Source organism: Caretta caretta, chromosome 23 (genome assembly GCF_965140235.1).
Source record: "Caretta caretta isolate rCarCar2 chromosome 23, rCarCar1.hap1, whole genome shotgun sequence".
Classification (NCBI taxonomy): domain Eukaryota; kingdom Metazoa; phylum Chordata; order Testudines; family Cheloniidae; genus Caretta; species Caretta caretta.
This window is the reverse complement of record NC_134228.1, coordinates 12,079,891-12,092,581: the sequence shown is the minus strand read 5'-3', so window position 1 is coordinate 12,092,581 and position 12,691 is coordinate 12,079,891. Positions and strand designations below refer to the sequence as shown.

General features: G+C 65.9%; 1 protein-coding gene across 1 annotated transcript; it reads left to right on the top strand.

The window, feature by feature from the left end:
* The first annotated feature begins 424 nt into the window (after positions 1-424).
* Positions 425-12,508, top strand: DBP (D-box binding PAR bZIP transcription factor). Its single transcript, XM_048832628.2, has 4 exons — positions 425-1,598; positions 5,800-6,129; positions 8,346-8,566; positions 10,149-12,508. The coding sequence occupies exons 1-4, from the start codon at positions 1,436-1,438 to the stop codon at positions 10,362-10,364; spliced, it is 930 nt and encodes a 309-aa protein (XP_048688585.1). The 5' UTR covers positions 425-1,435; the 3' UTR covers positions 10,365-12,508.
* Positions 12,509-12,691: the final 183 nt, after the last annotated feature.

Below are 12,691 nucleotides of genomic sequence, written 5' to 3'. Positions count from 1 at the left end.
AAGTACCCAGCCCCCTCATTTGTAAATAGCCCCAGCAGAGGTGGGAAGTCCCTGGGGGGGCTGCTGGAATGAGAACCCTGGAGCCCCTGCTCAGAACAGAGCCACAGAGAGGATCAAAAACCCTGAGTCGGTCTCCGTCCTGGGTGAGGGGTCCCCACGCCCCCAGCCCCCTTCCCCACCCCAAAGGGGTCGCATCCCAGAGCAGGGCGAGGGGTCCCCGTATACCCAGTCCCGCGCCCCACCCCAGAGGCAGCTGGGTAAATAATCCGGGGGGGGGGGGGCAGAGCAACAGCTGCAAAAACCTGCATCCCTCTCTGTGCGGTCGCGCAGGGCCAAAGCCCCGGGGGGCGCTGCGCCCCGCTCTGAGGGAAATCCGGCCGCGGAGGGGAAGGGGGCTCCAGTGGTGGGGGTGGGGCTGGGAGTCAGGACTCCTGGGTTCTCTCCCCGGCTCTCGGAGGGGAGCCGGGACTTCTGGGATCAGCAGCGGGCCCTGACGGAGCAGTGAGGTGATAGCGAGTGCCCCGTGGCCAGGTGGGGGGTCCTGCCCCACACACTCTAGTACCCCCCCAGCGGGGTCAGGGCTCTGCTTCCCCACCCCCCCCGGCGCGGTGCCTTTAAGAACTCAGCCGACCCGCTCTGTCTTCCCCCCCCGCCGACACGTGCCGCCCCATGTGCTGCCAGCCCCCCAGGCCTCTCCCCCTGCCGCCTCCCCGATTGGCTAAAAGTGGGTCAGGCTCCTCCCACCCTCCGGCTTCCTATTGGCCAAATCTAGGTCAGTGCTCCCCTCCCCCCGCCCATCGCCTCCCCCCCCCATGGCCCGGACACATGACCGGGCCGGGCGCACGAGTCTGGGCCTTGGCAAACATTCCCAGCCCGCCGATTGGCTCGGCCGGAGGCAGCTCGGGTTCAGGCCCCGCCCACTTCTTCAAGCCCCGCCCCGTTTTCCCAAAGCAGGGAGTCGGGCAAAAAAAGAGATTAAAAAAAAAAACCACCCAGCAGCCACCGACAGCTGCGAGGCGCTGGCGGAGATCGGGGGGCCGCTGAGCTGGGATCGGGGGGGCCAAACTTCCCAGCAACGCTGCACCCCAAAACCTTGGGGGTGCTCCCAACAGGAGAGGCCGGGGTGCTGGGGGGAAGAAGGAATCTCTGGCTCCTGCCCTGCGGACCCCCCGCCCCCCGGGCCACTGTGACACTGGCAGGCGTGAGAAGTTTTTTTGCTGCGGCAGAGAAGTCGGTGCCGGGGAGCTGCCCGGCTAAGGGGGGAGCCGGCTGTTTTGGGGAGCTGGGATTTTTTTTCTCAGGGTCTCCACAGCAGGGATCTGCTGGAGCGTGTTGCCAGACCAGATCCTTTCAGCTGCGAGGGATCAGCCGGGAAGCTCTCCTCGCCCTTGGGATCCCCAGCTCCTGTGGGCACAGCGGGGATCCCTGACGGGCCATGGCCAGGCCAGCTGCCCAGCTGGGCGCCACAGAGCGGCTGCCGAACCCTTTGCTCTCCTCCCCACCGCTGGGGGTGCCCGGGGCCGGCATGGTCAGCCTGAAGAGCCTCCTGCAGGGGCCCATCAAGAGCCCGGAGCGCAGGCCCAAGGACCTGACCACCTGTAAGTGCCCTGGCGGCCGTGCATCTGTCCGGTCCTGCGCGGGTCCGTCAGGCTGGTGATCGCCATCCCTACGCCACCGGCCAGCCAGCCAGCCCTATGTGCACCCCGCCATCTGTCTGTCCCCCCTTCCCCATAGGAACCCCACCATCCATCCAGCTGTCCATTCATCCATCCATCCATCCCCATAGGAACCCTGCCATCCATTCATCCATCTGTCCATCCCCATAGGAACCCTACAATCCATCCATCCATCGATCCCCATAGGAACCCATCCATCCATCCGTCCATCCATCCATCCCTCCCCATAGGAACCCTACCAGCCACCCAGCCAGCCACCCATCTATCCCCATAGGAACCCCCCATCCATCCATCCATCCATCCATCCATCCATCCACCCGTTTGTTCATCCATCTGTCCATCTCCATAGGAACCCCCCATCCATCCATTCAATTGTCATCCATCCATCATTCTCATAGGAACCCCACCATCGACCCATCCATCTACCCGTTTGTCCATCCATCTGTCCATCCCCATAGGAATCCCCCATCCATCCATCCCCATGCAAACCTTGTCATCTCTCCAACCATGAACCGCGCCATCCATCGCTTCCCCTAGCCCCCCTATCTAATCTTGGCAGTCTCTCTCCATACTGCCCTCCCATCCGTCCTGCCCTCCCTGTCGGCAAACTGCCCAGCACGGTCATATTGATATGGAAATACACCCCGGAAAGAGCCCTTGGTGCCCCTCAGCAGCCCGCCTTGCACATCCCTTGGCTGCTTTCAGCCCTTATTTGTCTGTCCAGTGGTGCCCACCCTCTCCCCCAGCTGGCTGTCATCTGGGGCAGGATTTGCACTCTGGGCTGGAAAGGGGCAGCCAAGAGGGAGGGAAAAGTGTGAGGAATTGTACCGGGACCCAAGCTCAGGGGGCCCCCAAAAGGTCTGTGTAAATGCAGTGAAATGGGAGGGGTCCCAGTGAACACGAGGTGCCCAGACCCCAAATTCCTCTGGGCCGGCCTGGCCATGGGGACCCCGCTGGGCAGCAGCCCTGGCTGCAGCTGGGCCCAGGCATGGACTCCTGGGCCACCAGGAGCACTGACTTGTGAGTGGGAGAGAGACAGAGGCAGAGTGTGTGTGTATTTGTGTGGTTTTGTGTACAAGACAGACAGACAGAAGTGGAGCAAGTGTGTGTGTTTATTAATGTGGGTTTGTGACAGACAGAGAACATGCGTATTTGTGTGAGAGAGAAGGACAGACAGAGGCAGTGTGGGTCTATTAGTGTGTATTTGTGTGTGTTTTTCTGTGTGAAAGAGATGGACAGACAGAAGCTGTGTGTGTGTGTATTAATGTGTGGTTGTAAGACAAGCAGAGTGTGTGTGTGTGTGTGTGTGTGAGAGAGAGAGAGAGACAGACAGACTGATAGAGGCAGAGTGTGTGTGTACTGGTGTGGTTTTGTGAGAGAGAAACAGACGGACAGAACCCGAGTGTGTGTGTGTATCTGTGTGTTTGTGACAGGCCCGGACCGAGGCAGAGCATGTGTGTGCGTCCTCCTGTATATTTGTGTTTGTGTGTTTGCAGGAATGGCCCTGGTTTTCCACCGGCCCCATCTGCTCCCACTGGGAAGTTCAGAAAAGTCCCGAGGCGCTGGGGAAGGTCTGGGGGGCAGAGTCTGTGCAGGTTCACTGTCTAATTGCGTGACACACACACACACAGAGAGCTCTAAATCCCCACAGCCAGCACACAGCCGGGACACGGGATGTGACAGGAGGCAGAGAAACGTGCACTGAGGGATGTTTTTTATTTTTTTTATTTTTTGCCTAAGGAAATGTTGGTAAAAAGCTGCCAAGCGCCTGCGCCCATGTGGACCCAGGGCAGGGGGTGGGTTCGGCTTTGACAGATGGGCAAGTCCCACATCAGGCCAGGATGTGGCCTCCGGGGTCAAGCCGGGGCACCCCCGGTGGGGAAGCTCTGACAAGGATCTCGCTAGCCACAGGGTAGCCCCCTCCCATTCCATCCCGAACTCAGCCTCCCTGGCACATACTCCCTGAAGAAGGCCCCGAGTTGCTCCAGGTCAGGAGTGAGGGGCATTGGCAGAGCTGGGGGGGGGAGCCCAGGGCTGGGCTAGCAGGGGCTGCGGGTCGGGAGTGAGGGGCACCGGCAGGAGTGGGGACGTGGGGGCTGCGGGCCGAGATTGAGGGGCACTAGCAGGCTTGTGCGGGGGAAGCGCCCCCCCCCAGGGATGAGCAGCCCCTCCTCCCATATGTGCCAGGGGAGGGGGCCCCTTGGGCAGTGACTCAGCTCTGCTCTCGGGGCGCTGCCCCGCTGGGCATGGGAGAAACTCAGCGCAGGGCGTGACCCGGGGCTGCCACCTGGCTTCCTCCACACATGGGCCGGGGAGTCAGGCCCCAGGAATGGGGTGTTGCCCGGGCATCCCGCCTGCTCCAGCCCCGTGCCAGCCGGCAGGCAGGGGGAGGGGCAGCCTGGAGTCGAGGCTGGACGGGGCTGGGAGATGTGGGGTGCCCACCCGGCCCATAGCCACTTGTCAGCGCTGTCTTCACAGGGCGTCCCCGCAGCCTTTGCTCCATTCCCCGCTCGTTTCTTCCCAGAACCCTTTGCGCCATTCCTCAGTCTCCTTGGGGCATCCCAGAATCCTTTGCACTGCTCCCCACTCTTCTTGGGGCATCCCAGAATGCTTTGCTCCCTGATCCCTTCCCTCCTTGACACCAGGCGTTGGGGGGGGCGGAGGTTGCTTTTGAAGCCAGAGGCTGAAGCCAGACACACTGAACCCCAGGTGTTTTGGGGGGACAGGGGAGTCGGGGATCACAGGAGGACTTGTGATGCAGTCAGCTGACCATGAGAAACCAGGACTCCGGGGTTCTCTCCCTGGCTCTGGGAGGGGAGTGGGGTCTAGTGGTTAGAGCCAGGGGCGCGAGGAGCCAGGACTCCGGGGTTCTCTCCCTGGCTCTCCCTGGGTGACTTTGAGGCTCTGGTGCAACAGTGCTGCGTGTGGGAGGCAGGAGAAGAAGGGGCTCTCCTCCCCTGGGGGCCAGGCCGCTCCCCCCACCAGCCTGGAACCCGCAGCCGCTGGGCCACACACAGGGGGGCGGGGGGAGAGCCTGAGCTGCGCACGCTGCAGTGAGCCGAGCCGGGGTCGCCCGAGGTGAGCCAGGCCTCACGTGTGCAGGGAGCGGGCGGGCGGCACGTGCGGGGAGCCAGCCCGGCTGCGGCTGAGGCTGGGGAGCAGCTGGGGCCTGGGGACAGGGCAGTGTCTGGCTGGCGCCGTGCAGGCCCTGACTGTCCATCCACCCCACCCATCTGTCCCCACATCCCCACTCTGCCTATCTCAGTCTCACTCGGCTTTCTCTCTCTTCACCATGATATCTCGCTCCTTGAGTTCAATACACCCCCCGCCCGCAGGGTCTCGGTGCTCTGGGGGGCTCTGCCATGCTCAGGGCGGGGGGCCCGGCTGGGCTCCAGTCAGTTTCTCCTCCTGGGTCTCTGGCGAACGCGCCCAGCTGGGGACTCGTGCCCCCTGCCCCCATTTGTGCTCGCAGATCCACGCACTTGTGCACTTCCTGGGGCACGCACCCCCACCCCCGTGTGCACACACTCACTCATGTGGGCACGACGACAGGCCCGCACTCGCGGACTCCGTTCCCTGGCGCTCCCCCGCGCTCGCTAGGGCATTCTCCCCACGCCCGGCCGCTTGCTCCCGCATTCCTGGGTGTGGTGCCACACCGTGCCTGCCGCTCACACCCCCAGCCCACCCCCCACACGTGCGCCTGCTTGTGCTCTCCCCCGTGCGTGCAGCCAGCGAGCTGTGCAGGATTGCACTTCCAGCGCCCCACGTGAGCACAGGCCGGCTGCCACTGGGAGCCGACACTCGGTCGCTTGGGAACGCGTCCGCGAAATCCCACAGCTCCCACACTCACACGGATTTGAACACCCTGTGGACTCTCACAGCAGGGCCTTCGGCAGACACACAAAGTGCAGGACTCATCTCTGCCAGCAGGGGCACACTTCCAGCCCCCCTTCACCCCACCCCCTTGCTCTAACCAGTAGACCCCACTCCCCTCTCAGAGCCAGGGAGAGAATCCAGGAGTCCTGGATCCCCCCCGCCCCAAGCTCTAACCACTCGCTCCCACTCCTCAACCAGAGCCAGGGATGGAACCCAGGCGTCCTGACCCCCCTCTCTCCCCCTCCAGGCCTGGCCAAGGAGAAGGAGCGGAAGATGGAGGAAGAGCTGGGGGGCGCGCGGGCGGGACAGTGTGCCTACCTGGGCTCCCTGCTGTGGGAGCGCACCCTGCCCTACAGCGAGATCGAGTACGTGGACCTGGACGAGTTCCTGCTGGAGAACGGGCTCCCCCCCAGCCCGGCCCAGCCGCCCTTCTCCCCGGCCAGCCAGGCCACCAGCTCGCCCTCCAGGGGCATCGCCGTCGACCTCAGCCGCCCGGCCTCCTGCACCTCCTCTGCCTGCTCCTCGCCCGCCGAGTGCCCGGGCAGCAGCGACGGGGACCAGTGCTGTGCCCCTGCAGGTAGCCGGGGGGCAGTGGGGCCAGGGGGCACTAGTAGGGAGCAGAGCTGGGAGGTGAAAGGGAGCACGGGGGGGGGGGGGGCAGCAGGGAGGTGGAGCTGCGGGGGGCAGTGCCCAGGGGAGCTAGGGGGCCCAGCAGCTTAGGGGGGCTGTGTCTGGGCGTGGGGTCTCTGCTGAGTCACGGCCTCTCTGTCTCTGACACGTGGAGGGGGCAGACCCCTGGGCCTGCCCCACTTACAGCCCCACAAGCCTCCCAGGGAGCGTGCACATGGCCCCATGCCAGGGAATCGCTCCCAGGGACGCTCCCATACCAGGGAATCCCCAGCCCCCCTACCCATAACGGGGAATCCCCCCACCACTGAGTTATCCCCCAATCCCCCCCCCATAACGGGGAATCCCCCCACCACTGAGTTATCCCCCAACCCCTCCCATAACGGGGAATCCCGCCACCACGGGGTTACCCCCCCCTTGGACTCTGGATGTCGCCGGCCCTTCCCACCCCGCCGTGTTCTCCTCTGGGCCCCCCCAGCTGGATCCCCCCTCTCGCCCCCCCTTCACACTCCGGCCCACGTGCGCCCGCCCGGCCCCTCACACGCGGGGGCGGAGGCTGCGGAACGTGACGCGGGGCGGGGGGGTTCGTGCGGGGACACGAGACCGCGGATTAGACACGGGATTCCCCCGCGCGGCGCCCTGCGCCCCCCCTCGCCGGGCCTGCAACCTTGCCCGCCCCCGTGCCCCCCCCGACCTGCAACCCCCCCCCCGCGCGGCGCCCCGCGCCCCCCCGGCCTGCCCCCCCTCCCCCCTTGCCTGCAACGTCCCCCCGCCCTGCTCGCTCCCTGCCCTGCAAGCTTCCCCCCCCGCCCTGCCCCTTCCCCACCCTTGCAACCTGCCGCCCCCCTCTCTCCCTGCTTCCCCCTCCCTCCAGCCTCCTCCCGGCGCTCGCTCCCTGCTCCCCCCGGCCCTGCAATTTCCTCCCCCCGCGCGTCGCCCCCCCCCGCTCTGCAACCACCCCAGTCTTGCAACGCCCCCACTCGCTCCCTGCCCCCACCTGCAATCTTCTTCTCTTCCCCCCCACTCACTCCCTGCTGCTCTGGCCCTGCAACCTCCCCCCTGCCCACGCTGCAACCTGCTCCCCCCGCCCTGCACTCCTGCCCCCGAGCCCTGCCCCCCCGACCTTGCACCGCCCTACCTCCAACCTCTTGCCGTGCAACCCTCCTTGCTCACTTCAGGACCCCTCCCTGGTCCTGCAACCCCGCCCCCCTTGCTCCCTGTCCCCCCCAGCCCCGCAATTCCCCTGCCACATGCTTCCTGCCCCAGTCCCTCTGCCCTCCAAACCACTGTGACCCCGTGCTCTGTGCTCCCCTGCCCAGAGTCCCCACCCTGTGCCCAGCAACCGCCTCTCTGCCCCCTGCTCCCACCTTCATCCCTGGCCCCCACACCCTGTCCTGCACCCACTCCCTGCATCTCCCTGCCCCCCCCCCACCTGGCACCCTGCCTCCTGCCTGCTTTCCTTCCCCCGCTTCCCAGCCTGCATCCTGCCTGCAGCCCCCACCCCGTATGCACCCTACACCTGCTGTGCACAAACACCCTCCCCCCCATTTGGAAAGGAATACCAGCCCCCTCCCCCCACACACAAGCACACACAGATACAGGGACCGGTCTGGGAGCCAGGACTCCTGGGTTCTATTTCCTGTTCTGTGACTTTGTCCAAGTCCCTTCCCCGCACCGTGCGGGTGGCAGTTTCCTCCCAGGGGAACCGCCCCGGCAGGTGTTTATGGGTCCCGGGCGGCGCTGGGATCTCTCCCAGCCAGGCTGCCCAGTACCTGGCTGATCCCCGCGAGCAGCAAGGTCCTGCTGGCTGTAAACCCGCCTCTAATCCCCTCCTGGCACCAGAGCTCCCCGAAGGGTGAGGGTGCCCTCCCAGCTGCCCCACGCCTGATCCCTGCAGAGCTCCTGCTAAGCAGGGTCACAGCAGGTCAGGGCTTGCATGAGGCACCCGCCTAGGAAATGCCAGCTGCTGGGGGGGGCTCAGCAGGGGGCGCTCTCCCCTGGCTGTCAGCGCTGGGCCCCTTACACCGGGGTGGTGCTGTGCTGGGGTGGGGGGGGCTAGGCAGGGGGGACAGCTGGATAGCTTGGTGCTGCCATCTGATGGTGCGACGTGGGAATGCCCCTTGCTCTGACCTTTTCCTGTCCGGCCCCGTCCCATCCTGTCCCCAGGTCCGGTGACCCCCGCCTCCCGGCACACGCCCAGCCCGGTGGACCCCGAGGCAGTGGAGGTGCTGATGAACTTTGATCCTGACCCCGCGGATCTGGCACTATCCAGCGTCCCGGGGCATGAGACCTTCGACCCCCGGAAGCACCGGTTCTCAGATGAGGAGCTCAAACCGCAGCCGATCATGAAAAAGGCGCGGAAAATCCAAGTGCCAGACGAGCAAAAGGTGAGTCCCAGTTCTGGGGGGGTCGTGGGGCAGGGGGCCTGTCCCCTCTAGGGGGCACCAGCTCCCATCTGCCCCCAGGGCAGGGACTGGCTGGCTCAGGGGGGCAGGGAATGGGACACGGGGCCTGTCCCCTCTAGGGGGCACCAGCTCCCATCTGCCCCCAGGGCAGGGATTGGTTGGCTCAGGGGGGCAGGGAATGGGACACGGGGCCTGTCCCCTCTACGGGGCGCCGGCTCCCATCTGCCCCCAGGGCAGGGATTGGCTGGCTCAGGGGGGCAGAGAATGGGACACGGGGCTGTCCCCTCTAGGGGGCGCCGGCTCCCATCTGCCCCCAGGGCGGGGATTGGCTGGCTCAGGGGGGCAGAGAATGGGACACGGGGCCTGTCCCCTCTACGGGGCGCCGGCTCCCATCTGCCCCCAGGGCAGGGACTGGCTGGCTCAGGGGGGCAGGGAATGGGACACGGGGCCTGTCCCCTCTAGGGGGCGCCGGCTCCCATCTGCCCCCAGGGCAGGGACTGGCTGGCTCAGGGGGGCAGGGAATGGGACACGGGGCCTGTCCCCTCTAGGGGGCGCCGGCTCCCATCTGCCCCCAGGGCAGGGACTGGCTGGCTCAGGGGGGCAGGGAATGGGACACGGGGCCTGTCCCCTCTAGGGGGCGCCGGCTCCCATCTGCCCCCAGGGCAGGGACTGGCTGGCTCAGGGGGGCAGGGAATGGGACACGGGGCCTGTCCCCTCTAGGGGGCGCCGGCTCCCATCTGCCCCCAGGGCAGGGACTGGCTGGCTCAGGGGGGCAGGGAATGGGACACGGGGCCTGTCCCCTCTAGGGGGCGCCGGCTCCCATCTGGCCCCAGGGCAGGGACTGGCTGGCTCAGGGGGGCAGGGAATGGGACACGGGGCCTGTCCCCTCTAGGGGGCGCCGGCTCCCATCTGGCCCCAGGGCAGGGACTGGCTGGCTCAGGGGGGCAGGGAATGGGACACGGGGCCTGTCCCCTCTAGGGGGCGCCGGCTCCCATCTGCCCCCAGGGCAGGGATTGGCTGGCTCAGGGGGGCAGGGAATGGGACACGGGGCCTGTCCCCTCTAGGGGGCGCCGGCTCCCATCTGCCCCCAGGGCAGGGATTGGTTGGCTCAGGGGGGCAGGGAATGGGACACGGGGCCTGTCCCCTCTAGGGGGCGCCGGCTCCCATCTGCCCCCAGGGCAGGGATTGGTTGGCTCAGGGGGGCAGGGAATGGGACACGGGGCCTGTCCCCTCTACGGGGCGCCGGCTCCCATCTGCCCCCAGGGCAGGGATTGGCTGGCTCAGGGGGGCAGGGAATGGGACACGGGGCCTGTCCCCTCTAGGGGGCGCCGGCTCCCATCTGCCCCCAGGGCAGGGATTGGCTGGCTCAGGGGGGCAGGGAATGGGACACGGGGCCTGTCCCCTCTAGGGGGCGCCGGCTCCCATCTGCCCCCAGGGCAGGGATTGGCTGGCTCAGGGGGGCAGGGAATGGGACACGGGGCCTGTCCCCTCTAGGGGGCGCCGGCTGTTCTCAAGTCTCTTTCTCGTTCGTTTTCTCTCCCTCTGCCCCCCGCCCCCCCCGCAGGATGAGAAGTACTGGAACCGGCGCTACAAGAACAATGAGGCGGCCAAGCGCTCGCGGGACGCCCGGCGCCTCAAGGAGAACCAGATCACAGTGCGGGCCGCCTTCCTGGAGAAGGAGAACGCCGTCCTGCGGCAGGAGGTGGCCAGCATCCGCCAGGAGCTCTCCCGCTACCGCACCATCCTCACCAAGTACGAGTCTCAGCACGGCACCTTGTAGGACGCCGGCCGCCTGCTCCGCCACACGCCCCGGCCCCCCCGCGGACGGTGGGGGGGGGCTGCTTCCCCGCAGCAAGGGGGCGCCCTCTTTCCCCCTTCCCCCGCTCCTGGGCTCTCCCCGTGCGGGGGCGTTTGGGCTCCAGCCAGCTCCCGCGGGTGGAGGTGACTGTCCAGGACCAGGAGCAAGGAGAGACATTGGCTTGGAACCGGACCCCGCTCCCCGTTCCCGGGCGGAAGTGGGGAGCCCGGCTGACTCTTTCCCGGGGAGCGGGCCGGAGTCGGGGGGGGTCTGAACTGGTGATGTGCCCCCCCCCAGCCCTGCAGCAGGATGAAGCAGGGGTTTGGACGGGTATGCGCACACACGCGCCCCGCCCCACTGAATGGAAGAGGTGGGTGGGAGGCACAGAGCCAGTCGGTGGCAGGGTTATCTGATGAGGGGGCTGGGAGCCAGGACTCCTGGGTTCTATCCCCCACTCTGGGAGGGGAGTGGGGTCTAGTGGGTTAGAGTCGGGGGGTTGGCAGCCAGGACTCCTGGGTTCTGTCGCTGGCTCTGGGAGGGGAGCGGGGGCCAATGGTTAGAGGAGGGGGCTCTGGCCTCCCAGTGCTGAGGGTAGAACCGAGGAGTCCTGACTCCCAACTCTTTACCCCCGGTGCTGGAAAAGAGACCAAGGGCTGTTACTTTGCCAGCTCTTGTGCGTCACCTAGTGGCGGCGAGTAGTAATAGGAACCTGTGGCTTCTATTAGTCACAGCCAGGGACTGAGTAGGGGGGTGGGCTGGGGCTGGGACAGTCCTCTGGGGCCTGGGGGTCCTTCACCCTAGTGCCCCACACCCCCGCTCTCCCTTCTTGCTTCAAACTGCTTCTCAACCGTCAGATTTCAGAGCAAGCAAGGCCAGTAACTTCGCTGGGGGGTTGGAATCCCAGGACTCCTGGGTTCTCTCCCCAACTGTAGGAGGGGAGTGGGGTTAAGTGGTGGAGGTGCAGGGGGGAACCTCTGACCTCTCAGGGCAGGGATAGAACCCAGGAGTCCTGACTCCCAGCTCTCCACTGTTCCAACTACCGGAGCTCCACCCCCCGCCGATCCTGGGGATCGAACCCAGGAGCCCTGGCTCCTGAGCTAACCACCAAACCCCACCCCCTGCCCAGAGCCAGGGAGGGAACCCAGGAGTCCTGGCTCCCAGCCCTGATCCTTTAACCCTTTGCACTCTGAGCACTTTTGAGGCGCCGGTGTTGCTGGCAGGGGGGACGTGCGGCGCGTCCCCCCTGGAACACTCCATGGGTTTGCACAGGGGCTCAGGGCAGGGTGGGGGGAGGGGAGAGTTCTTCTTAACTGTTATTATTATTATTCTAACGATTCGCTCTATATTTTGTTAAGTGCGGCCGGCCTGTCTGGGCCCTGCGCCTCGTGGCTCCCGCCCGGCCTCTACCCAAGCCCCTTCCGCTCCCTCTCGCCGGCTAGCATTTTCCAGGGGGTTTCTGTCTTTCCGGGTGTTTTTATGAAGCCGGGGCCCCAGGCGCTGCCCCACGGACCCTGGGTGTTTACCGGCGCGCCAGATCCTCGCCCGCGGGCTGCTTTTCTCGGGGAGCGGGCGAGGCAGCGTGACAGAGCCCCCCCGGCCGCTAGGCCATTTGGGGGAGAAGACCGCCACCCGGCCCAGCCAGCGCCGCCCGTGGGAGAGCTCCGCTTTCGGAGCAGGGCTAGACGGCCAGCCAGAGGCGGCACTTCCAAAGCGGCACGTGAATCTATTTTTCCGGGGGGGGAGACAGACAGACAGACAGACACAGCTACTGCAGCTCAGCAGAAGAGAGAACTTTTCTGGGGGGAGAAGAACTATTCCAGAGCAGCGCGGGATCTGCGTGGGGGGGCAGTCGGCCGGCCGCAGCGATCCCAGGCCGGCGCGCGACGCTGTTTTATATTTTTATGGAGGGGAAGGAAACTTATTTCATACAGAAAGAAAAAAAATATATAAGGGGGGTCTGAGATGCAGGGCTCTGTTTCAATGCCTGGTCGGGGGGAGGTTCTGGATGGTTTATTTTTTCCCTTGCCGAATGCTCGAGGAGGAACGCAGAAGGGCAGCCGGCCGCGGCCGCCAGCTGGTGCCGATTGTACCAGGGCAATAAAAGAGCCGAGAAAGCGATGAACAGAGAGCTTGGGGGTGGGAGTGTTCTTTGAATAGGGGGTGGGAGGGTGCACCCCTGTGGGGGCTGCCCCCTGGTCTGTGGGGGGAGGGTGTATGATGCAGGGCTATGTTGGGGGAGGGTCAGCCCCTGGGTTTAACGCCCCACCCCTGCCTCGTGGGCATGGGTCACCAGCAGGTTTTATTACCGC

Bases quoted from the DNA above. Each gene is read 5' to 3' on its own strand.
- DBP (XM_048832628.2), top strand. From the start codon at position 1,436: ATGGCCAGGCCAGCTGCCCAGCTGGGCGCCACAGAGCGGCTGCCGAAC. The intron at 6,130-8,345 runs GTAGCCGGGGGG...TCCTGTCCCCAG, and splicing joins CCAGTGCTGTGCCCCTGCAG to GTCCGGTGACCCCCGCCTCC. The intron at 8,567-10,148 runs GTGAGTCCCAGT...CCCCCCCCGCAG, and splicing joins AAGTGCCAGACGAGCAAAAG to GATGAGAAGTACTGGAACCG.